This window comes from Tachypleus tridentatus, chromosome 5, assembly GCF_004210375.1.
Source record: "Tachypleus tridentatus isolate NWPU-2018 chromosome 5, ASM421037v1, whole genome shotgun sequence".
Taxonomy (NCBI): domain Eukaryota; kingdom Metazoa; phylum Arthropoda; class Merostomata; order Xiphosura; family Limulidae; genus Tachypleus; species Tachypleus tridentatus.
Genome location: NC_134829.1, coordinates 26,509,428 through 26,534,094, shown reverse-complemented (window position 1 = coordinate 26,534,094; position 24,667 = coordinate 26,509,428). Strand labels below are relative to the sequence as shown.

Sequence of the window (24,667 nt, the reverse complement as noted above, 5' to 3'; positions counted from 1 at the left end):
AAACAATAATTATTAACATTGTAACACAAGTTCTATCACAACCATTAGATTTACTGGTTTTAACGGCTCGACATGGTCAGGTGGTTAAGGCGCTCGATCCGCAACCTGAAGGTCGCGGTTTCGAATCCCCGTTACATCAAACATGCTCGCCCTTTCAGCCGTGGGAGTGTTACAATGTAATGGTCAATCCCACTATTCGTTGCTAAAAGAGTAGCTCAAGAGTTGGCGGTATTTGGTGATGATCAGCTGCCTTCCCTCTAGTCTTACACTGCTAAATTAGGGACGGCTATCGCAGATGGCCTTCGTGTAGCTTTGTACGAAATTCGACAAACACACAAAACAAACTGGTTTTAACAGTTTCGCCACATTTAGGTGTTAAATTGTGACTAGATATCTTGTTTACTGAATAATAAATGGCCAAGCACTTTAGGATATGTATATATTAATTCCTAACTTGTCGCTGCAATGGTTTCGTAAGGAACTTGCTCAATATTACAACTGTGCAAGGATAGAAAACTGTTGTAGATTTCAGAATACCATGAAATTACTGAAAAGCAATAACGTGTTATCAGTCTGTAATCTTTGTGTAACAGAAGTCCAATATAGAAGGATAAACTCCAACATAAGTACAGTGTGGAACAATAAACTACAATGTAAGTCCAGTGTGGAACAATGAGCAATAAACTACAATGTAAGTACAGTGTGGAACAATAAATTACAATGTAAGTCCAGTAATGAACAATAAATTCCAACATAAATCAAGTGTGGAACAATACATTCTAACAGTGTGAAACAATAAACTCCGATGTAAGTTCAGTGCGGAACAATGCATTTCAACGTAATACGTTTCAGATGAATAGTATTATGGATGAATTTATTCCACTAGAAATAAAACTTTTCTATGTAACTATTTTTTTGAAATTAACAATTTTATCATATTTGTTTTTACATACCTGTTTCCTTGTTTGCAACCAGTGAGCCGTCTACATAATTTAAGAAAACTCACGCATGAGATTTTAGAATGCGTAATAATTTGACTTTAGAAACAACACAATAAAAAGTGCTATTGTTATTTTAAGATGTCATTAATTCCAGGTGGCACTATTTTCTACAGTAAACATTTCCACTACTGCCATTTTATTGTCAAACTACATCCAATAATTATAATACCTTTTACAAAAACTTGCTCACTAGAAAATTACGTTATTGAAAACATCAACTCAAACCTGTTTCTGCCTTTGATATACAACTAAATTATGATTACATTTCAAATTGTGTTTGTGGAGAAACAGCGTTTAGGTTTTAATGTTTTTTAACATGTTGGATTTCGGGCTTGTGTACAACAGACACTTATGCTATGCAGTAAAGATGCTATATCCTCGAGAAAACCGAGAGATAGAGCTTGAAATTAATCGACGATATATAAATACAGAATCTGGGTTCGAATCCAGTCACTTTCAGATTTAGGGGCGTTATAATTATCTGGTCAATCCCACTATTATTAGGTAAAAGAGTAGCCCAAGAGTTGGCGATGGGTAGCGATGACTAGCTGCCTTCCCTCTGGTCTATTACTTCACACTTAAGAGATGGCCACCACAAAAAGACCTCGATTTACCTTTGCGCAAAATTCAAATAAAAGCCACTCTTTAGCCATGTCTTCAGCTGTACACAATCTACTAATTTTTTATGTAACTACACGTCATCCGAAGAACACTGTCTTCTGTCATTGTAAAAGTAATCGTATGCGTAGCTTTTACAACTTAATCCCAGGGTTCAGTCTTTGCTGTTAACATATCATAAATAGCTCTTTGTGTAACTGTGTGTATAACCAAACAGTCTGTCAGAAAATTTGAGGTGCTTGTGACAATACATGCACCGTAATTATAAATAATAGTCTGTTATTTTCTATTGTCGCACTATTTCTAAAGTAACGTGTCCTCCCTACTCTCTGTGCATGGACTGCCCCAGAAAGCACGTGACCCAATAGAACACAGACAAGGCCTCGCTTGTATTTTTCAATTTGACGGTGGTTTGATAGGTTATTGGTGGCATTTGTTCGTGTTAAGTGGTATACCTTCGATACGTTTAAGAAGTGTTTGTTACAAGAGTGAATTTTTAAAGAATTATTGACGCAAGACTGTTTGTGTTCCCGGCTTTAATTGTTTTGATAACCAATTTCCGCGCGAAATACAGTAATGTTTAAGTTGTAGATTTGTGACGTGCATGAACTAGACGTCTTGTACAGCTACTACAGTAATATTTTCCTGGTATATACATATATATATAAACATACAGATATGGAATGACGTCATCATATTTGTTTCAATTAAGTTATCAATTCTGAGGTAAACACCATCGCTGTTATGTTTTTCTAGTTAAAAGGGAAAAATAAATTATGGGTATAACATGTGACAAAGCGCAGTTTTCCAGTGGTTTCTTAAGATGGGTAGTTTTTGATTAAAACTGCTAAGCGTGAGAGACAGATGCCTCAGAGTCACGACAGTAGTTAACCAAGAGCCATGCTTTCGTCGTCTACGACGGCCAATTTTACCTTGACGTCAGCGTCCAAGGTCGTTCCTCGGCCTTCTTGCTACCCAAATCTGGTAAGATAATTTAATCTGTGTCACAACAAAATTTAGTTTTTTTTATATATTAATGTTTTAGTTTTAAAATAGAGAACCACATAAAATTAACACTCATACGTGGAAGTATAAAAAAATATTACTTGTTCATTTTATAAAGAAAATTTATTTACACTATAATATATATTCTTTGTCTTGGGCCTAAGATTAAATCCTTTTTTCCAGAAAGCATTTTTAGGCCTAAAACGATGATTGAAATGATCGACATTACTGTTTATTTGAATGTATACAGTTTTGTTGTTTTCAACTTTTATAAGTGTTATTTTTAGTTTACCTTTATGTCTCAAGATTGTAATCATATTAAAAAGTCAGATAAGATGTCGAGAAAAGCTGATTATCACCTATATTTAGCCCTAACTCCGTCGTATAACACTTTTGTGTTAGAAATTTGTGTTTAAAATTTTTATTTTTTAAGTTTTTTTTTTATTTCACGCAAAGCTACACGAAAGCTATCTGTGCTAGTCGTCCCTAATTTAGCAGTGCAAAACTAGAGGAAAGGTAGCTAGTCACCACCACCCACCGCCAACTTCTGGGCTACTTACTCTTTTACCAACGAATAGTGAGAATGACCGTAACGTTATAACGCCTCTACGGCTGAAAGGGCGAATATGTTTGGTGTGACGGGGATTCGAACCCGCAACCCTCGGATTACGAGCCAAGTGCCTTAACCATCCAGTCATGCCGGGCCTTTTTAAAAAGTTTTTCATGTACGAAATTCAAAAACAGACAAACACGTATAAAAAAAAACAGGAAGTTTTATTTTGATATTCATTATCTTTCAAACGGCCCAGTGGCTCAGCGGTATGTCTGCGGACTTACAACGCTAAAAACCAGGTTTCGATACCCGTGGTGGGTAGAGCACAGATAGCCCATTGTGTAGCTTTGTGCTTAATTCAAGAGAACAACATCATCTTTCAAACGTTTATTTTGAACGTTGCCGACATTAATGAAAGGAAAATATTAATAAGTTTTATATATAAAATATAATGAGGTAAATACTATATATTTAAAGCTTTAGAAGAGTTTTTTTATTACAGCATTTCTGTAACAAAATGGCCGCCTACAACAATATCTTGAAAAACAAAAAATCAAGTTTACGCCCACGTTTCAGCGATATATATTTGCGGACGACTTAGCTACGCTAAAAATTGGATTTCAATACTTGTTGTGGGCACTGCACAGATAGGCCATTGCATTGCTTTGTGCTTAACTACAAATAGCGCATGGTTATCATGTCTTGTGTTTGAAGCGTCTGTGTTTCAGACACCAGAGGTGTCATTGCACCCACTACCGGGCTTTAAAGTGCTAAAAATAACCTTTAAATTCATATAATATGCTGACAACCTGTTGGTATCTCAGTGTAATTTTCAAACAAACGTCGTACTAGTTTACTCATTCTCATAAATTTGCTCATTTTCACGCGAACAGAAGTGACCCACCGTGGGCTGTCTGTGCTCTGTATCGAAACCCAGTTTCTGGCCATGTGAGTCTGCAGACATACTGCTGTGCCCCTGATAGTCAACCCATGATTAGTTGAGAAAAGTTATCTTAAAGAAGCGTCATATTAGTATTCAGTAACCAACATTTTATATGTATCTTAACTGTTCAGTATCTCAAATAAACCTCTCTGAAGTTCCCAGATGCAGTTTTATCACGACAGCTATAAAAATTATTAAACCTACTTAAGCGCTTAAACAGATTTTTAAATTTTTGTTTCTTTCAGAATTTTCCCGTACAGCCATATAAGCGCGTTTGCGGATATCTCTAATTTTGAACGGATAGATCAGAAGGTTTCTTTGTTTTGAAATTAAGCACAAAGCTACACAGTGTGCTGTCTGTGCTCTGCCCACCACATGGTGTGAATCCGCAGACAAACCGCTGTACCACTGGGAGGGGGGATATTAGAAGGAAGTCATACAGTCAACAGCACCTATCGTCAACTCTTAGACTGTCTTGACTGATCCTCAGATTCAAAATGAGGGTTCGTTAGCCCCGAGACAACGCCAGATTCAAAATGAGGGTTCGTTAGCCCCGAGACAACGCCCAGCCTGCTTTTTACTGATTACTATTTTTTAAATAGTGCGATTGCATAATAAAAGGCGACTTCTCAAAGCATCTTGTACTCGGTCCTAACAAACTTTTACATAGATTAAGTAAGCTGTAACATAGACTTTGATTAGCCTATTTTCATTAACATGTGATGTTTCAAGTGTTTGTGTTTTTTCGTGTATGCTAATTTGTTATACCTTCTGATTAAAAGTATCTAATTCTCTAGGTCAGAACTAAAAAGTAGCCTATTCATTAAAGGAGCTAATTTTGTATAACAAGCTGAAAATAAGTACATTATGATATTATAACTTAATACACAATAAAATCAACGTTTGACTTCTGGAACTAAGAGGAGTCATACAAACCAAAATGCATTTATCCAGATACAATAATTCGATTATCCTCTGCTCATTACAATTTTAGTAACGATGGTGAAATGGGGCCGTGAGGGTGTCTGTGACATGAAACCTTATAAGTGATATAAGAAGCCTAAAATAAAGACGCAGTGTTGGATCACATAGCCTAAAGTCAAGCGCGTGAAATTTATCATGAAAATAAATATTTCGTTTCAATTTTAAACCTAAATTGTATTATTGTTTGTATATCGAAATATATTTGTGTTAACTAAGAAAATTGTGTATCTATCTTGTTGGCAAGTATCATAGATGTGATACATATTAACATTCAATTAATTTATAAACTTAAATATTCCGGTTATTTGAAATAGTAATACGTAACGTACATAACATAATAAATCGGTGACTCGTCCGAAATAAATTATAATATGTAATAGTTATAAAATGTAAGGTTAGCTTATACTATGGGATGGGGGTCTTAGAACATGCGCCATTAATTTTGACAGTCTATATGCTTGTAACCCATAGTCATCAGTTGCATACCATAGATCTTTATATCAATAATACATTGGAGTTTCGACCGAAATTTATAGGCCTGAATCTATATGCTAACTTGTCAATGGAAAATAATTTTAGTAAGCATAAAAATTAGTAATAATAAAACAATAATAACAATCAAAACTATTATAACTATAAAAAACAACAAAAACAACTTGTTTGTATTTAGATACAATTGTTCTGCTGACGTGAAACTAGTGTGCTTTGTATTTATTGTGGAATGAAGCTATTGTTCACTGGACCATAAACTTTAGTCAATGAAGCATTTGAAACTTAATAGTATAACTGTATTTTATATTACCTTTGCCTATACCAATTTTCAGGAAAATTGGTTCCGTTATTTTGTCATATTATTAGTAATAGAACGATCTGTTTTTCTTACGGTTTCCTCAGGCTATAATATGTGAAATTCTTTAAGAACAGTCTCTACATACTTGTATAAAAAGTTTTAACAATTCAGTTTTATGTTGGAATCCTTTGAATGTGGAGATTTATAGTTGACATGTATCTAGAAACAAAATCTTAACTGTTTATATCAGGCTAAACTTTAACACTAATAATATTTATCATTAAAACAGGCCAGAACACCTATATAACATATTAAGATTCAGGTTGGTATTTGTTTGTTTTTTACTGCAAATGAATTAAACTTTGTTTTATAACGTAATGTAAATATTTGTGAAGATCTATTGATTAGAACTATGCGACTTGGATAAAATGCTGTTAGTTCTGTTACGCATAAGATTCCACACTAATGTTTCTTGGATGACGTGTATGTTAGGCCTTCCGGACAACTTCATCTCAGCTCCAAAGATATAACAGTTATATTTTAAACAGCAGTAACATAGATTTTCAGTATCTTGAATTTTTGGTAAGGTTTAAACAACAGTAAAAGTCAGAACTTGGTCTCGTGCATGATGCAATCATTTTTATATCGGGGAGGGCTTGGCAAGAAACTGACCGTTTTACAGTCATGCACTGTCACCATTCAATCGATTGTGACAATCAGTTTGTGAGATTTCCCTGGTAATTTTCTGTAGGTAAATGCCGTTTTTTATGACTATCATCATCTGAGCGTATTAACAGTGGAATTTTACGCATCCTTTGATCTATTTGGGAAAAGTAAGAGATACTGTGAGTGGGTTAAGTCGTTTACGAGAGGAAGTAATTCGTGATGACTAGAAATCCGCTTGAAGTAAAAATGTATCCTCAAGACGGCTGATACGGGTACTAAAACTTTAATTAAAATAAAGTACAGAACAGTAAAGAATACATTTATGAGAGGCGTTCAGAGAGAAAATGGGATTTTATTTCCAGTAGACCAACCATATCCAAATACAAGTGACAAAATTACGCCAAAGGTATTAACGATTTATGCAATTAGACATTTTCAACATAGCCTACCTTCACCCCAGTAGCTTAGCGGTAAATCTGAAGGTTTATAATGCTAAAAAACAAATAAAAAATACGGGTTCCGATACTCCTGGTTGTATAGTTGCGCGTAACGACAAACGAACAAATTAACATAGCTCTTGCTAAGTGCGACAGTTTCTTTATTATTAGTGAAATATCTCGTTTGTAATAGAAAAATGCTGGAATGATGTGAAAAACCCGTACAGCTGATTTAATTACCTCAGTTTTCATTGTATATTACTTAAAACTGATGACACGTCTACCATTTTGTAATCGATCGTGATAAATGAGATCTATTACAAAACACGTGCCCCCGCTAGCGGTATGTCTCCGGATTCACAACGCTAAAATCAGGAGTTCGATTCCCTTCGGTGGGCTCAGCAGATAGCCTGATGTGGCTTTGCTAAAAGAAAACACACACACACAAACACGTATAGGATGCCGCTATTAGCGGACGAGATTTGACGTATAATACAAGTAATTTGTTGGATGCATTTACAAGTATCTAGAAGCTATCATTTTGTTTCTGGATAATCCAGGTATTTATTTACCAGTGTAAATATGAACACCTGCATTTAGAACAAGTATATTCAAGCGACTTTAGCAACATGCCAAAACAAAGTGTCTAACAGTGATTAAAATTACAGAGAGAATCATTATTTATTTTGCACATTGCAAGTGTCAAAAGATTGGTCGTGTGAAGATGTTTAGCCGCGGCTTATAGAATGGCTCCGAGGTGTGTGTGTTTTTTGGTTTTTCTTTCTTTCAAGTACAAACTTTTGTTTAACTCATAGCTCTGTCATCTCTTGACCGTTTAAGATCTGATTGGAGTTTTGTACTCAGGAGGTCAAACCATTTGAAGTTATGTATATGAACATACCCAAGGTCTCATAGATTTTCTCTAATCCGGTCTAAAATAATTTTATTTGAGGGTAGACTGATAGAGATCCTGATAAGTAATAAAATTGAAGCAGTTATTGCACGCCCTACTTGGCATTGCCGGCACATAAACATACAGCTGATAAAGCTGAGAAAAAGATATCGTTGATTAATTTACTCTAATCTTACCTAAAAGAATTTCAAACGCCACGGCTATTAATGATTCTCCCTTTTATAATTGTGTTAATCACTAAATATCTCGACCTGTGGTCAAAGCCATTCACTTTAGAGGCTGCTGCGAGGTATAATTGTTTGTTTGGGTGTTCCAAGTTCGTGTATATTGTAACGTATACTGTTAAAATCTGGCTATTTCTACCAATGATTTCATATAGCTCTTAAAATACAACAAAGGTTTTGTTCTATCATTTAAACACTACTTGTACACTCGGTGTTTAAATCTGCATGTCAGTCAGTGAATGCCGGGAATGCAGCATAATTCCTGTGCGTCAGTGTGATTGGTTTAGGTAACTTTAATTTAATTGTTCAGCACGGGTGTGTATGTGTGTGTGGGGCACTTATACTGAGGTCACGTAAAAGGGCAACAAGTCTTGATCCGGTTTGTGTCACAGTGTAATCTGGTATAGTTGTCTCCAGTCTTGATTTGGTTTGGTTTGTGTCACAATGTAATCTGGTATAGTTGTCTCCAGTCTTGATTTGGTTTGGTTTGTGTGACAGTGTAATATGGTATAATTGTCTCCAGTCTTGGTTTGGTTTGTTTTGTGTCACAGTGTAATCTGATATAGTTGTCTCCAGTCTTGATTTGGTTTGGTTTGTGTGACAGTGTAATATGGTATAATTGTCTCCAGTCTTGATTTGGTTTGGTTTGTGTGACAGTGTAATCTGGTATAGTTGTCTCCAGTCTTGATTTGGTTTGGTTTGTGTGACAGTGTAATATGGTATAATTGTCTCCAGTCTTGGTTTGGTTTGTTTTGTGTCACAGTGTAATCTGATATAGTTGTCTCCAGTCTTGATTTGGTTTGGTTTGTGTGACAGTGTAATCTGGTATAGTTGTCTCCAGTCTTGATTTGGTTTGGTTTGTGTGACAGTGTAATCTGGTATAGTTGTCTCCAGTCTTGATTTGGTTTGGTTTGTGTGACAGTGTAATATGGTATAATTGTCTCCAGTCTTGGTTTGGTTTGTTTTGTGTCACAGTGTAATCTGATATAGTTGTCTCCAGTCTTGATTTGGTTTGGTTTGTGTGACAGTGTAATATGGTATAATTGTCTCCAGTCTTGATTTGGTTTGTTTTGTGTCACAGTGTAATCTGATATAGTTGTCTCCAGTCTTGATTTGGTTTGGTTTGTGTCACAGTGTAATCTGGTATAGTTGTCTCCAGTCTTGGTTTGGTTTGTTTTATGTCACAGTGTAATCTGATATAGTTGTCTCCAGCCCTAATCTGGTTTGTTTTGTGTAACAGCGTAATATGGTATAATTGTCTCCAGTCTTGGTTTGGTTTGTTTTGTGTCACAGTGTAATCTGATATAGTTGTCTCCAGTCTTGATTTGGTTTGGTTTGTGTGACAGTGTAATATGGTATAATTGTCTCCAGTCTTGGTTTGGTTTGTTTTGTGTCACAGTGTAATCTGATATAGTTGTCTCCAGTCTTGATTTGGTTTGGTTTGTGTGACAGTGTAATCTGGTATAGTTGTCTCCAGTCTTGATTTGGTTTGGTTTGTGTGACAGTGTAATCTGGTATAGTTGTCTCCAGTCTTGATTTGGTTTGGTTTGTGTCGCAGTGTAATATGGTATAATTGTCTCCAGTCTTGGTTTGGTTTGTTTTGTGTCACAGTGTAATCTGATATAGTTGTCTCCAGTCTTGATTTGGTTTGGTTTGTGTGACAGTGTAATATGGTATAATTGTCTCCAGTCTTGGTTTGGTTTGTTTTGTGTCACAGTGTAATCTGATATAGTTGTCTCCAGTCTTGATTTGGTTTGGTTTGTGTGGCAGTGTAATCTGGTATAGTTGTCTCCAGTCTTGATTTGGTTTGGTTTGTGTGACAGTGTAATCTGGTATAGTTGTCTCCAGTCTTGATTTGGTTTGGTTTGTGTCACAGTGTAATATGGTATAATTGTCTCCAGTCTTGGTTTGGTTTGTTTTGTGTCACAGTGTAATCTGATATAGTTGTCTCCAGTCTTGATTTGGTTTGGTTTGTGTGACAGTGTAATATGGTATAATTGTCTCCAGTCTTGGTTTGGTTTGGTTTGTGTCACAGTGTAATCTGGTATAGTTGTCTCCAGTCTTGATTTGGTTTGGTTTGTGTCACAGTGTAATATGGTATAATTGTCTCCAGTCTTGATTTGGTTTGGTTTGTGTCACAGTGTAATCTGATATAGTTGTCTCCAGCCCTTATCTGTTTTTTTTTGTGTAACAGTGTAATCTAGTATGGCTGTCTCTTTCCCATTTAATCCTGCACCACACTCGTACCTTGATCTGTGTACAGTTTAGCCTTTGCGTCTGTCAGCTTAATGGTAGTAGTGCTTTATTCCGCACGTGTGTAGTTTAGTCCAGCAGTATTAATAACACTCTTAGAGTAAATTGCATTGCAGTGTATAATATAGCTTATGTTTGAAAAGAGTTGAGTCGCATCAAGGAAGAAGCTCAAAGAGCTGCGCCCAACACAAGTTGAGATTGATTGTGTTTAGGATTGTTATCTCATATCATTTTTTAATGCTGTGTTTAAATAGTGTTGTTGTTGTTTTTTGGGGGATACTACAGTAACACACGCATATTTATAAAATTATCAAATTAATATCACGTCGACAGGGATGTGCCAAATTTATACGAATACGTAAAAAACATGTTTAAAGCTGTGAATGTTGAAACTATGAAACCAAATTTGGAAATTACCTGTCAAAATTAATACACATTTTGATGTGTTCGTGAAGTAAGCGTATATTTGCGTTTTCTTTTATTGTGATGTTAGTTTTGTTTTGAGAAACCTGAAAATGATTACCTCTCATCGCTTCGGTTAGAACATTAACCCGTTCCCATGGTGAAATCGATAAGGATAGCTGTCTCTTGGGATCTGGCTTTGCGCCAGCTTCCTGTCTATAACTATTGTAACGCACGTGCAGATCTTTTACCTCCAGAGAAAACTTCAGAGATGGCAGGTAGCAGTAAAGAAGAAGAAGAAAATATATAAATAACAGGTTTTATACAAACCGAATCCCGCTGTGTAAAGCCAGCACTGATAGGCGATTCAAGTTAATAACGTATTTATTACGAAATTGTTCCCGGATAGCGTGTGCTAATTATATTAACTATTGCATGTTTCGCTTACAACTGAAGATACCTCTCATAGTATAGTCAGTCACTCAACGGTCAATAAAAATTAGTCAATGTCAGTAAGTTGTCATAAAAATATTCAAATTGACCATCATTCCTGTGCTATTATTCATATTTAGAATACCACAATTACCACTAAATTTCATAGACAAATAATTTAAATCTTACGTAGATTTAAAACTAGAAACTGTTTTTTGTTTTGTTAGAATTATATTTTCTAATTCCTCGTTAATGTTTTAGCTAGATTTTTTTCAAGATGTTTTTGAAAATAATAAGCGATTTGAACTATGTTGTGAAATGTTAACTTTCGCGTAAAGCCACTCATGGCTAATCTGCATCAGTCATCCCCGATTTTGAATTGTTACACGAAAAGGAAGAGAACCAGTCAGCACCCACCGCCGATTGGAGGACTACTGTCGAGTAGATTAATTTCACCGTCACTCTTACAACTTATCCACCGTTCCAAAATGCGGGATCGGCATCGCCAGGTGGTTAAGGTGCTCGACTCGTAATCCATGGGTCGCGGGTTCGAATCCCCGTCACACCAAACATGCTCCACCTTTTTAGTCGTGGGGGCGTTATAATGTGGCGCTCAACTCCACTATTTGTTGGTAAAAGAGTAGCCCAACAGTTGTCGTGGATGGTGATGCCTAGTTGCCTTCCCTCTAGTCTTACACTGCTAAATTAGGGACGGCTAGCGCAGATAGCCCTCGTGTAGCTGTAGCTTTGCGCGAAATTCAAAACATACCAAACCAAAATGCGGGACTTTTTTATGGTTGTTGTTTGTTTGTGGCAGTAACTGGTCGCGAAATCGGGATTGTCGAATCCTTAGTTGTTACGCTAACCGGTAGGATGGTTATAACGTAAGTCGGCTTTGGTTTGTTTTGAATTTCGCACAAAGCTATAAGAGGAATATCTGCGCTAACCGTCCCTATTTAGCAGTGAGAAACTAGAGGGAAGGCAGCTAGTTATCACCAGCCACCGCCAACTGTTGGGCTACTCTTTTACCAACGAATAGTGGAGTTGAGCATCACATTATAACGCCCCCACTGCTGAAAGGGCGAGCATGTTTGGTGGGATAGGGATTCGAACCTGCGATCTTGATGTTGCGAGTAAAGCGCCCTAGCCACTGGCCATGCCACTAAGTCTGTATTTACATATTGTTATTAAATAGTATTATAGTATATAATTTATAAATTTATGGTATTCAGTAGCTAATGGTGACCCCTTTAGGTCACATTTATAAGTATTTTGGTTAAGGTGATAGTTGACATCATACAAATATTGAGTGGTTATAATGACAACAAATAATCAGTAGCCCGAAATCATAGGCAATATTTGTTATACCCCTAGTTGGTCGTTGTATAATATTGAATAATTAATTAGGCGTAATTTCATAAAAGGTTCACAACACCCAAATTAATATAAGTTACTATATCTAATTATAACTAGCATAGCTATAAGAGAAAAAATGTAAAAAAAAAGAACAAATAATTGCGACAAAAACGCGAAATCAATGTTTGCAGTCGACATGAGAAAATATTTATTATTAAAAATTTTATGCAAACTATGTGACTATGTGTTCAAAAGTTTACAATATTTACAGAATATGAACATTGCAAGAAATCATACGTGCTATTCTTTTATGTTTAGTTACGCGCTGACAAAAAAAAAAGCTGCCCACGAAATGTTTTGTAGTGGATAATACATATTCTACAAATTATTATTACTTGAAACTTGAGACTTACAAAATGTCTATTTTTTTCTCGATGACGAATGTCAAGAACCAAAATGCTGCATAGTTTGATACTGCCGAGTGTCTTCCGGTTGCAGGTTTTCAATGAGTTTCTGTTTAACGGTTAAAAAATATTGGAATGATATGACTTATTCTGCGCTAAAGTAGTTTTTGAAACATTGGTAGGTTCTCGTTAAATTGGTCGTGATTTTCTGCTACTAACCCATCAATGGTTGCGAGTGTTTAAACAAGCGCTGTTAACCGTTACGTTGTACTATTGTTTTTCTTTATATCTATTCGAGCTTCCCAAAACTTTTTTATCGCTTCAATTCTTAATCTAAAGGTCTTAAATTTTAAGAATTTTGGTATAAACTCGTACACTTGATACTTATTCCAAAAACTTAAGCTTAGCTTACATTTATATATAACTTAAGTTTCTCTTATTTTCGAAATCACTTGATAATTCTTTGTCATTTCTTTCATGCATGACGTGTATTATTAAAAGAATTGAAGCAATATAAAGAAAACCCCCGAAAGTTGTTGGAAGGTGAAATTAGATATAAAGAAAAAAAATGTTACAGATCAGAAAAAAACACTAGATGAAGGAAAATGTTATATTGTTTGGTTTTCTGTTTCTTTGTGACAAGCTGTAAATTAATTTATTTGATGTGTCTTTTAAGTATTAATAGATTATTACGCAGGCGATTACTGAAATGTGATGATGCTTAAGGCTTCCTTGATACTGAAATGCTGTACAGTAGTGTTTTCTGCATCGTATTTAATGTATGATATATCAGTATGTAGTGTTATGCGGTTTCGGTAAATTGTTTGTTGTTACTAAGCGCAAGGCTATACAATTGCGCCATCTCTGCTTTGCCCAACACAGGTATCGAAACCCGGATTTTGACGTTATAAGTATTCTACGGGCGTATCGCTGAACCACTTAGATGCAATAGCTCTAAGAATGTATATGATTTCAGCACGTAGTTTATGTGTGGTTCATGTCCTTAAGTCATGTTCCTAACGGCACACAAATAGAACATTAAAAATTGTCTTACGTGATTGCTGTCGTTAATGTACCTTAGTTACCTTGTTGTTCTGCGATTTTCAGACACACTCGCATGGAAAGCGTTACTTAGCCCTTGATCTATAACTTTGTAACGTCTATCTAATAGAAAGGCCTCAACGCTTGCGTGTGATTTTCAGCAAAGCGAGGTTGTTAATAGTAGTGCGTGCTTCGAAAAATATTAACCTAAGTTTGTAGAAAAAAACCAACAAAAACATCGAATTATTACGTGTTATTCTTTAATCAGTCATCAGAGAGGGAAAACACTAGATGACGTGATAATTTCAATCTTATTCAAAATATTTTAATTATGGTCCTTATGACGATTGTTAACAATTTGCATGCTAACTACACAAACCAACACCAAGAGCGCCGTTCTGTGTAACAGAAAGACGATTTCATAACTTTCTCACATATAATTTAAATACATGCCTATAAATAACAGGATAGAAATAATACATTATAATTAATACTATCAATGAAGGTAAACATAATTTTGCATCACACACTGATATTGCACAGACGTATTTGGAAGTTAATAAATTATTAGTTAAGCTTTTATTTATGTTTTATTCATAAATCATTTACAAGTTGAAACGTCATGTGTTACTTGATAAGTGATGCCGATGTATCATGTTCAAGTAGAAACACGACGTGTTACGTGCTAAAGAACACCGACAAATTTGTAGAGTTAAATGCGTGTTACCTTCTCAGTTTACAAGTAAAAACACCATCTGTTACATGATAAAGTAAAGAATTTAATGATTAGCCCCATGGCACTTCCATTATCGTTACCAGGTATATATTGTACGATTTCATCTGGAGTTTCTATCATGCTTGTTTACAGTCGTATTTTATTTTTGAGTTTCGCGCAAAGCTACACGAGGGATATCTTCGCCAACCGTCCCTAGTTTAGCAGTGTAAGATTACAGGGAAGGCAGCTAGTCATCACCACCCTCCGCCACCTGTTGGGATGCTTTTTTTACCAAAGAATAGTGGGATTGACTGTCACATTATAACTCCCCCCTAGATGAAAGAGTGAACATGTTTAGTGCGACGGGAATTCGATTACGCGATTTTTAGATTGCGAGTCGGGCGCCCTAACTAGCTGGCCATGTTAGGCCTATGCTACAGTCTTATGTTGCTAACATGTATGATCATTTGATCTATATAATTTGTGTGCATGTTCTATACTGTTGGTGATGCTAATATGAGGACATTTTTAAAGCATCTAGATTAAATACCGAGAAAAGTATACTCATAATCTCAATTAATATTTGTATTGAAACATATGTAGAATTAAACAACAAAGTTATCATTCTATATATGTACTAATATTAGAACAGTAGAATCGATAATCAGGGAACCCACTGATTTTAAGTTGGTGAAGCAGACAGCTAAAAGACAACATATATTGAACGATAATCAGAATTATTTTAATATTGTTCTTGCAAAGGCCAATGAAAAATGACTCTTAAGAATAAGTGAAATACTGTTAATAAATCAAATCCAATCGAAATTAAATGAAACGAAAATTATATTGGGCTACTTCTAACATTACGTATGTCGCCACATGTCTTTTCCATTTTGAAAGGTGTGCTTTCGTGTATGAAGTCAAACTGGTTTTATTTACACACGAGCTACACCTTGTAACCCAATTCTAGTATTGATAACTGTAAATGACAGATGTGGACTCCGTGATCAAGTTCTAGATTTGAAGACTTAAGTGTCAGGGTTTTATTGGAAATAAACGTTAATGAAAGTATACTTGAACACTTATCAGACAATTGTTATATCTTAAACAATGGCTGTGTTGCAATTCAGACAGGATAATCAAAATAAAGATATTTATGCATACGACATACTTTAAACTATGTCCCCCGTTCGTACAACGGTAAGTCTACGGATTTACAACTCTAAAATCAGGAGTTCGATTCCCCTCGATGAATACAGCAGATAGCCCAAAGTTCTTTGCTACAAAAAACACAACACAGTTTAGACTATTTTAAATGGTTGTCACTAATAGCTCCCAATAACTCAGCCGCAAGTTTCAAACAAAAAACGTGTTTGTATTTATTTATTTGTTTGAAATTACTAATAATAAACATTTTAAAACATCTTAAACATTTTTATCGTATCTCATTTTATCAGTTACTTCCCTGAACAAGATATATTTGGTTTCTGGGATGTGTGTGTGTGTATTATTACTTGTCGACTGTTATTTCTCACCTCATGAATTAGTGGGTAATGGGTAATACTATCTGTTTCCCGAGAAAATTGGTGAAGTAATACAAAAGGCCTAACACATTATATTAATTTTTTTTTTCATTGCGATAGGCACTAAGTGCCATCTTTACTAGAGGTCAATACACGTTCCGGAGGTGATGGGTATAAGATCTCTCTCTGGTGTTTGGGTATATATATTTTGTATACCCGGGAGGGTCAGGTACACCAGACCTCTTTCTCCTTGGCTATAAGCAGACGCTCTTTTAGTTTGTTTTGAATTTCGCGCAAAGCTACTCGAGGGTTATTTGTGCTCGCTCTTTTGTTCTCGAATTTAAGAATATTATAGACTGGAACTTTCGTTGTGAATTTGGTGATTCTGTGTTCCAAAACATGTCCAAAGTAGTTGTAGTTGTTTTAATACACTCAAAATTAGCCCAAATACAATAGTTGAAGTCAATAAAAGTAATTTTATTGCATATTCGTACAAATTAAATTGAGTGGCGTTACAGACCGAACATATTTGTTGTAATGAAATAGGCGTTTTTACTTTCATTTACTTTATTGGTAAAACTAACTGGGTACGTACCTACTGGTTGATGTAGTTTTAGGTTTAGCAAGTGGCGAATGTCTTATCAGATTTACATTACACTGTTCTACTGATTTCAACGTTTTATCCACAGCTCTGCTGTTTTGAGATGTCTTTCTTTCTTCTTATCTAATCTATCTCAATTACTTTCAGTACTCATTGATAACTGCCATGTTTTTAGGTATTTATTCTAAGATTGTCGCAGCTGTTTTTCGGTAGTTAGTAAGCCAATAAAACTTCATTATTTTCACGTAGTCAATAAAATATATAAACGTTCGCGTAATTATCAAACCTTCCGTACTGTTAGTGTTAGATTAATCATGGAGAGTCAAGTACTGGTAGTGTTAGGTTAGTTAGTCATGGAGAGTCAAGTACTGGTAGTGTTAGGTTAGTCATGGAGAGTTAAACACTATTAGTGTTAGGTTAATCATGGAGAGTCAAGTACTGGTAGTGTTAGGTTAGTCATGGAGAGTTAAACACTGTTAGTATTAAGTTAGTTATTAAAGCATTTATGCTCTTGAACATATACTGAAGTACCCCTAACCTCGGGACCTGATACATATTTCCTCCAACCTTCATGTAGACATTGAATTATGTTTGCTTTCGGGTAAGTATTGAGTCCTTTCTGCCATCAGGTAAGACCATATTTTCTAGTTGTCACTGAAGTTTATTTTGAATTTGAATTTCGCGCAAAGCTACTCGAGGGCTATCTGCGCTAGCCGTCCCTAATTTAGCAGTGAAAGACTAGAGGGAAGGCAGCTAGTCATCACCACCCACCGCCAACTCTTGGGCTACTCTTTTACCAACGAATAGTGGGATTGACCGTCACATTAAAACGTCCCCACGGCTGAAATGACGAGCATGTTTGGTGCGACGGGGATGCGAACCCGCGACCCTCAGATTACAGGCATGTCACTGCAGTAGTTTACTCTCAGGCGATCAACGAGGCCTTCTTACCCTCAGCCTCAGTGGAAACTTTCTTACTAAATTACTCTCAGTTATTAAAGAACTTCAACGTGTACTAGTTCTCGACCTTCAAGATGTAATGAAAGGATTCCTACCCTTACTATCCTTAACGAATCATTCCTACTTATAATAATAATACGACTATTATTCAACGGACCCTTGTTACATTCATAGATTTTCTGCCGAGTAGTGTGTGTGTTTTCTTATAGCAAAGCCACATTGAGCTATCTTCTGAGTCCACCGAAGGGAATCGAACTCCTGACTTTAGCGTTGTAAATCCGAAGACTTACCGCTGTACCGGCGGGGTGGACATGTCGGGGAGCCATTGAATTATTGTTAATTTCAGGTTGTAATTGGTGAACTGTAGAAACAATGCATTGATCACATGGCTGTGAGAGTAGGGAAGTTATTACTGTAGTGTAAAAGTAGAGACACAAAACTGTGTGAACATAGTTATTACTGTAGTGTAAAAGTAGAGACACAAAACTGTGTGAACATAGTTATTACTGTAGTGTTGAAGTTAAGACACAAAACTGTGTGAAAGTAGTTATTACTGTAGTGTAAAAGTAGAGACACAGAACTGTGTGAACGTAGTTATTACTGTAGTGTAAAAGTAGAGACACAGAACTGTGTGAACGTAGTTATTACTGTAGTGTAGAAGTTAAGACACAAAACTGTGTGAACATAGTTATTACTGTAGTGTAAAAGTAGAGACACAAAACTGTGTGAACATAGTAATAACTGTAGTGTAAAAGTAGAGACACAGAACTGTGTGAACGTAGTTATTACTGTAGTGTAAAAGTAGAGACACAAGACCATGTGAACAGGAAAACAAAAACAAATAATTAATAGATTATGAGAATTAGAAAGTAATGTTCGCTGAACTGCGAATATGTGTAATATTAGTGGCCTTACTTTGTGTTCTTTTAACCAAATTCTAGAAATGTTTTAGTGGCATACACAGTAATGACGGTAGTTATTTTGATTTCCAGGATAAGTTTAGAAGCTTTATTATTTTCCAGTATACTAACATTAATTGGTATTAGGTTTATAGTGAGAAATGTAAACAAATTTACTGTTTTGCGTGTCTATTTCGTGCATTATCTATCTGAAAAAATAACTGTAAAGCAGCACGTATACATTTGTAATCACAATTTAAATCCATGACGTATCAACTCGAATTAAACGTAAATTTTGTAGTTTTTTCCCAAGGTTTGTTTATTTTGTAAATAAATATAACGAATTAATCAAGAAAAAGCCATAATATTATTTATATATATATATATGTTAGAGCAAATTACGTTCAATGTGCCTGCAAGAATAATGTTTAATATTTGATGAATTTAAAAACAGCTACATGCTAAATCATTCCCAGCATAACAGTAATTCAGCTTTTTTACGTTCGTGGAAAGAATGACGGTCCCCGACTTCGAAATGCAGGGTCTTCTCTTTCGCTAAAGTCCCGACAATCAATATAGATGTCCGAGACGTAGTAATAAAAAATAGAGGCGTTACTCGTATGCTGTATCACAAGAGCAATGTATTGATCAAAGAGTAAGTTAAGTCATGCCTCAATGTCGCCAGTAGGCTAGTCACGTCTTTCTTTTTTAACTTGAGTTGTGGTTCTTTAAGTAAAGTGTCAAATTCGACTGTTAACCCTAACTAGTTCCAAGAAGTATAGCACTTAAGAGTGGGCGTAGTGCTGGAAGGTATAGGTAATGTTTACAGGTGCCCTCTTTTGTCTGTAATTTCCAAAATTGAATACGCCACCTACTGAAATAAATTAAAATGATGGTCATCGTGTATAACATAAGAAAGAAACACATCTTTAGAACGTTTATACTTTTGACGTGGCACGTGGTTAGGGTTAAGATAAAGGTGGTTACTTAGTTTATTAGGTTAAACATAACTTTTTATACTGTCATATCTGCTGATGCAGTGTTTTATTTGGATTAAGGTTATTGGTATTGTATACTTCGAATTTAAAAACTTTATAAAGTATTTGGAGTTTGTTTTTGTTTTTCTAAATTTATCTTGCACTATGTAGTTGTAGTATATCGAACCAGCAAATAAGGGATTTTTATCTAAACAGGCAATGCTTGCAATTTTGAGGAACTTTGTCAAGATTCCCACGTATTACCTCATACTGACTGTAGTTTTGTTAATACTGTCTCAGTGTCTATATGCATATATACAAACAGGACTTATATAAGATTTCTCTTAAATTAATTCATGAACACAAAAAGGAACTGACCTCAGACTTTATACTTGATGACAGAGCTGGCTAAACCACATAAATTTTTTCTCCTGTGGCGATATATTTTAAGATGGCGGAATATTTTATCTTTATTGTGACAATGAACCCCTTGTCAGTTTCTTGTGAGTTAATTACGTTGGCGACGTTTTGTCTCTTACTCTTCAGTATAGGAGCAATACTAACCGACAGCTATTTATGTTATATAACCTTTATCTGTCATAGATAAAACAAAACATATACATAAGCTTACACTTAACCTATTGGGGAGAGCCACATCTGAATTATTTACATAAAACTCAGAATGTTTCTAAATTACACAACAATCTAACGGTCAACTTTAAAAACGGGACCAACGCCGAACTATACGTATTTGATCATAGGGTTAAGGAGTCAAAACGTAAAGGCATAGATTTGTCGATCAGTTGTAAGAACTTATGACTGAAAGCAAAGAATATATGTAATAAGATGGCGAATTACAATTATCGCTTTTCATGTCTAAAAGGAAGTGTTTTATAAGTTGTAAAATATGTGCTGAAAATCTTGAACTGCTCGACATAAGAATATGGTGAGTTAAACGCGTTAACTGAAAAACGAAAATATAAGGGATGTAGTTATATAAAGTAGATGATGATGTTCTTCAGAATGTAAATGGATATGGTGTTATTCTTGAGGATGTATGTGGAGTAGATGATGTTATTGTTAAGGATGTGTATGATGTTATTACTAAGGATGCAGATGGAGATTATGTTATTCTTGAGGATGTATGTGGAGTAGATGATGTTATTGTTAAGGATGTGTATGATGTTATTACTAAGGATGCAGATGGAGATTATGTTATTCTTGAGGATGTATGTGGAGAAGATGATGTTATTGTTAAGGATGTGTATGATGTTATTACTAAGGATGCAGATGGAGATTATGTTATTCTTGAGGATGTATGTGGAGTAGATGATGTTATTGTTAAGGATGTGTATGATGTTATTACTAAGGATGCAGATGGATGATTATGTTATTCTTGAGATTATGTATTCTTGAGGATGTATGTAGAGTAGATGATGTTATTGTTAAGGATGTGTATGATGTTATTACTAAGGATGCAGATGGAGATTATGTTATTCTTGAGGATGTATGTGGAGTAGATGATGTTATTCTTCAGAGCATTTAATCGTTTACTGATTTCATGTGAACTTCTCAACAAACGGCACGAATATAAGGAACTGGAAGTCAATGTTGTTCGTATTATTTAATCGGGTTGTTTGTAGATTATATGGTACTAGCTGGAGTTATGTAAGTTCGTGATTAGTGAAAGGCTATCTTAGGACATAAATTTGCATCCATTATAAAAACAGCAAAACACAAAATTTAAAACCGTAAATTTGCATGTATGTCCCCGTGGACCCAACAAACCTTCAAACCAAGACAATATTACTTAAGGTTAGCAGAGATCCGCAAATATTTGCGGTCAAACTGGTACCTTGATTTCAACAGTACTTCTTCAAATACAAGACATCTAAGATAATGTATAGTAATTCTAATCGCAACTACTGAAATATATAAGTTAACCTGTTCTAGCTTCTTTATCGTTCTTTAAGTTACTATTAAGTACGGCCTATATTCGATAAAGAGATAACTTAACACGTGCACGGTTTTTGCTTTATTTTACTTATGGAAAATTTAAATAAAAGTTTAGTTTTTTTAATTATGAGTAGAAGTTCAGCAACTGTTTAATCTAGGCTTCATTTGAAGGATTAGTAGCTTTTGCTTCACCCGTGACAATCGAAAGGAAAGTAGTGAAATATTTAAAAATTCACAAGAGCTTATAAACGTTTCTTAACCTTTTCGCAAATTGCTGTGTATTAAATTACTTCAATTCTGAATTCCAAGTTGTAATAGAAGTACATTTCTTTGGGTATTTGGGGTCATGAGAATTTTCCATTGTTCGTGAGGCACGTTGTGTTACAAAGTTGCGTCAACTAATGTCATTTGATTGACCTCATTTTAAGTCAAGCTCATTTTGTTGAATTATGTAATTTCTTGTTGGGTTTATTTACTTGGTCTCTGTTGACTTCTTGAGTTCATTTTTAGTTAAGTTATATCTTTTTATTGATTTCATTATAAGTTTAATCCTATCGTTTTATTGGATTAATTCCAAACGTAGTCATATGATCGTAATGATTTTAATACAAGTTTAGGCATTTCGCTTTGTTGAATTCGTCCCGAGGCATGTTTTTATTGGGTTTATTCTGAGTCTAGCCGTATTTTTTATTGGATTCATTCCAAATCTAGTCGTATTGTTTTATTCAATTCATTTCAAATCTAGTCGTATTGTTTTATTGGGTTCATTTCAAATATAGTCATATTGTTCTATTGGGTTCATTTCAAATCTAGTCATGCCGTCTTGCTGGTTCCCTTCATTTCAAGTCATTTTGAATTCAGTTTATTTATGTTTTTCTTACTTTAGTTTGACCAGAATCATGTGGTTTTAATGAAGACATATTTAGACCATTGACATGTAATTATGATCCTTAAAGGTCACATTATTAAAGTAATGATAATTACAAGTCCTACTTCAACCTCCACCACCATATTCAAGTTGTCTGCTGTACAGACCAGTTATTTCATAGCTAGTCAATAATACACCAAAATGAGTTGCTGTCACTTGTCTCTGTTTGACTAGTTTTCGAAGACCTACCGCTCCTCATGTTTGAATTTTTCTGGCTTCAAAGAGCTCTCACCATTTGTTTCTGAGTTTATCTGTTTTCCATAAGCAACCACCACAGAAAAGACGGTTCATCCTTATTCATGTTTTGAGTTTAACCTTAGCCATATCATGTTGTTGTGTTCATATTAAGTAGAAATATAATTTTTAGTTGGGTATATTCATTTGATTTACAGTTCATTAACCAATTTTAATTAGGACATAATTATCTTTTTATGAATTTCAGAACTGCTTGGCCAAAGCTCTTTATGACAATATAGCTGAAGCACCAGACGAAATAGCCTTCCGGAAAGGAGCCGTGCTGACAGTGTTGGAGCAGAATACCCAGGGCCTAGAAGGATGGTGGTTATGCTCACTGCGAGGTCGACAGGGAATTGCTCCAGGAAACCGTTTACGCATTCTCCCTGGAATGTACGATCCTTCTGGAATGGGTTTTGCAGGGGATGGTACTGCTCTGCCGGAAAACACATCTACTTTACCAGGGACATTTCCAGGTCCAGGGATAAGGCATTCCAGACGGCGAAGCTGGCATGTAAACCCTAATAAGGTAAGAGTCATTTCCCTTACTCTTTGTATATATCGTTCTAGGTACATCAAAGCATTATGTCACTTGAAACGTTCCATATAAATATCAATGGATATTCTGTTTCGTTTCTTAAGTGTTTACTTGTTTAGTTCCGACGTGAAACGAAAGAGGACCGAGTGATGATGTAAACCTACAAAGTCCAAGTACAACAATGAATTAATCATTATGTGTATTCATTTTCTTTTCTTTTTTTGTTCTGACGACGTGAACCTTGCACAAATATGCATAAGTTAAGATATGTTAACGAATTTAGATGATTTTTTTGGATCTTTAATAATTAATAATTGTTTTGATTTTGATTTCTCGTTTAAAAAAAAAAAGAAGCCCACTTCGCCAATGGTTGATTTTTTTCGTTGTTATTAATTTGTAAGCCACAGAACAACGCCGTACTCTTGTCCAAGCTTATATATTTAATTATATACAATGAAACAAAGGTTGTTTTGTTGTGTTATGTATTGTAATGGCTTGACACAAAGAGGGCTTGTGAAGTTTATAACTGAGCTTGAGCATAGACGACTCACATTTTTGGGAGGGGTGTTTATTTTTGTATATGTTACTTTATAAAGACGCTTTGTTTAGGATCACAGTTATGCTATTTCAGTGTATAAAGAGGCTTTGTGTTAGATTTATAACAATTGTTTTTGCTGTATAGGCTAGTAACTGTGGTCAAATTTGTCGCGTGTCAGCAACGTACAAATATGAATAGATTAATATTTGTTGGCCATAATTGAGCTAGCTTCATCATCGGGGCCCGGCATGGCCTGGTGGATAAGGCACTGGACTCGTAATCTGAGAGTCGCGGGTTCGAATCCCCGTCACACCGAACATGCTCGCCCTTTCAGCCGTGGGGGCGTTATAATGTCATAGCCAATCCCACTATTCGTTGGCGGTGGGTGGTGATAATTAGCTGCCTTCCCTCTAGTCTTACACTGCTAAATTAGGGACGGCTAGCGCAGATAGCCCTCGTGTAGTTTTGCGCGAAATTAAAAATAAAACAAACAATCTTCATCATCGGAATTCGGTTCGTGTTTTCGACCAGAAAGGGTGAGGTTCAACGATTACCTTTTTCCATCTAGCAGGAATTTTTATTTATTTTTACACTGTTACTGAACCCTATGTAATAACTCTTGTTACACTGTTGTATTATTCACGGTATATTAAACGTCGTCCGCTGTTCGCAGTTTTAATAAACTTACTCTTTCACGTGCCACGTCCAATTCATGGAGTAATATTAATTCATATGTTTTCATTAGCTTCACTTGTGCATAACCATACTATTAATCC

At 35.3% G+C, this 24,667-nt stretch overlaps 1 protein-coding gene across 3 annotated transcripts in view; it reads left to right on the top strand.

The window, feature by feature from the left end:
- LOC143250779 (breast cancer anti-estrogen resistance protein 1-like) overlaps positions 1–24,667 on the top strand; it is a 75,365-nt gene that overhangs the window by 29,440 nt on the left and 21,258 nt on the right. For 2 of the 3 annotated variants that reach the window (XM_076501756.1, XM_076501757.1), the window contains exon 2: positions 23,024–23,344. In XM_076501756.1, coding sequence (XP_076357871.1) covers positions 23,024–23,344 — 321 coding nt within the window. Of the gene's footprint in view, positions 1–2,010; positions 2,604–23,023; positions 23,345–24,667 lie in introns of those variants that run through there. The other variant, XM_076501755.1, reaches the window with a different exon arrangement.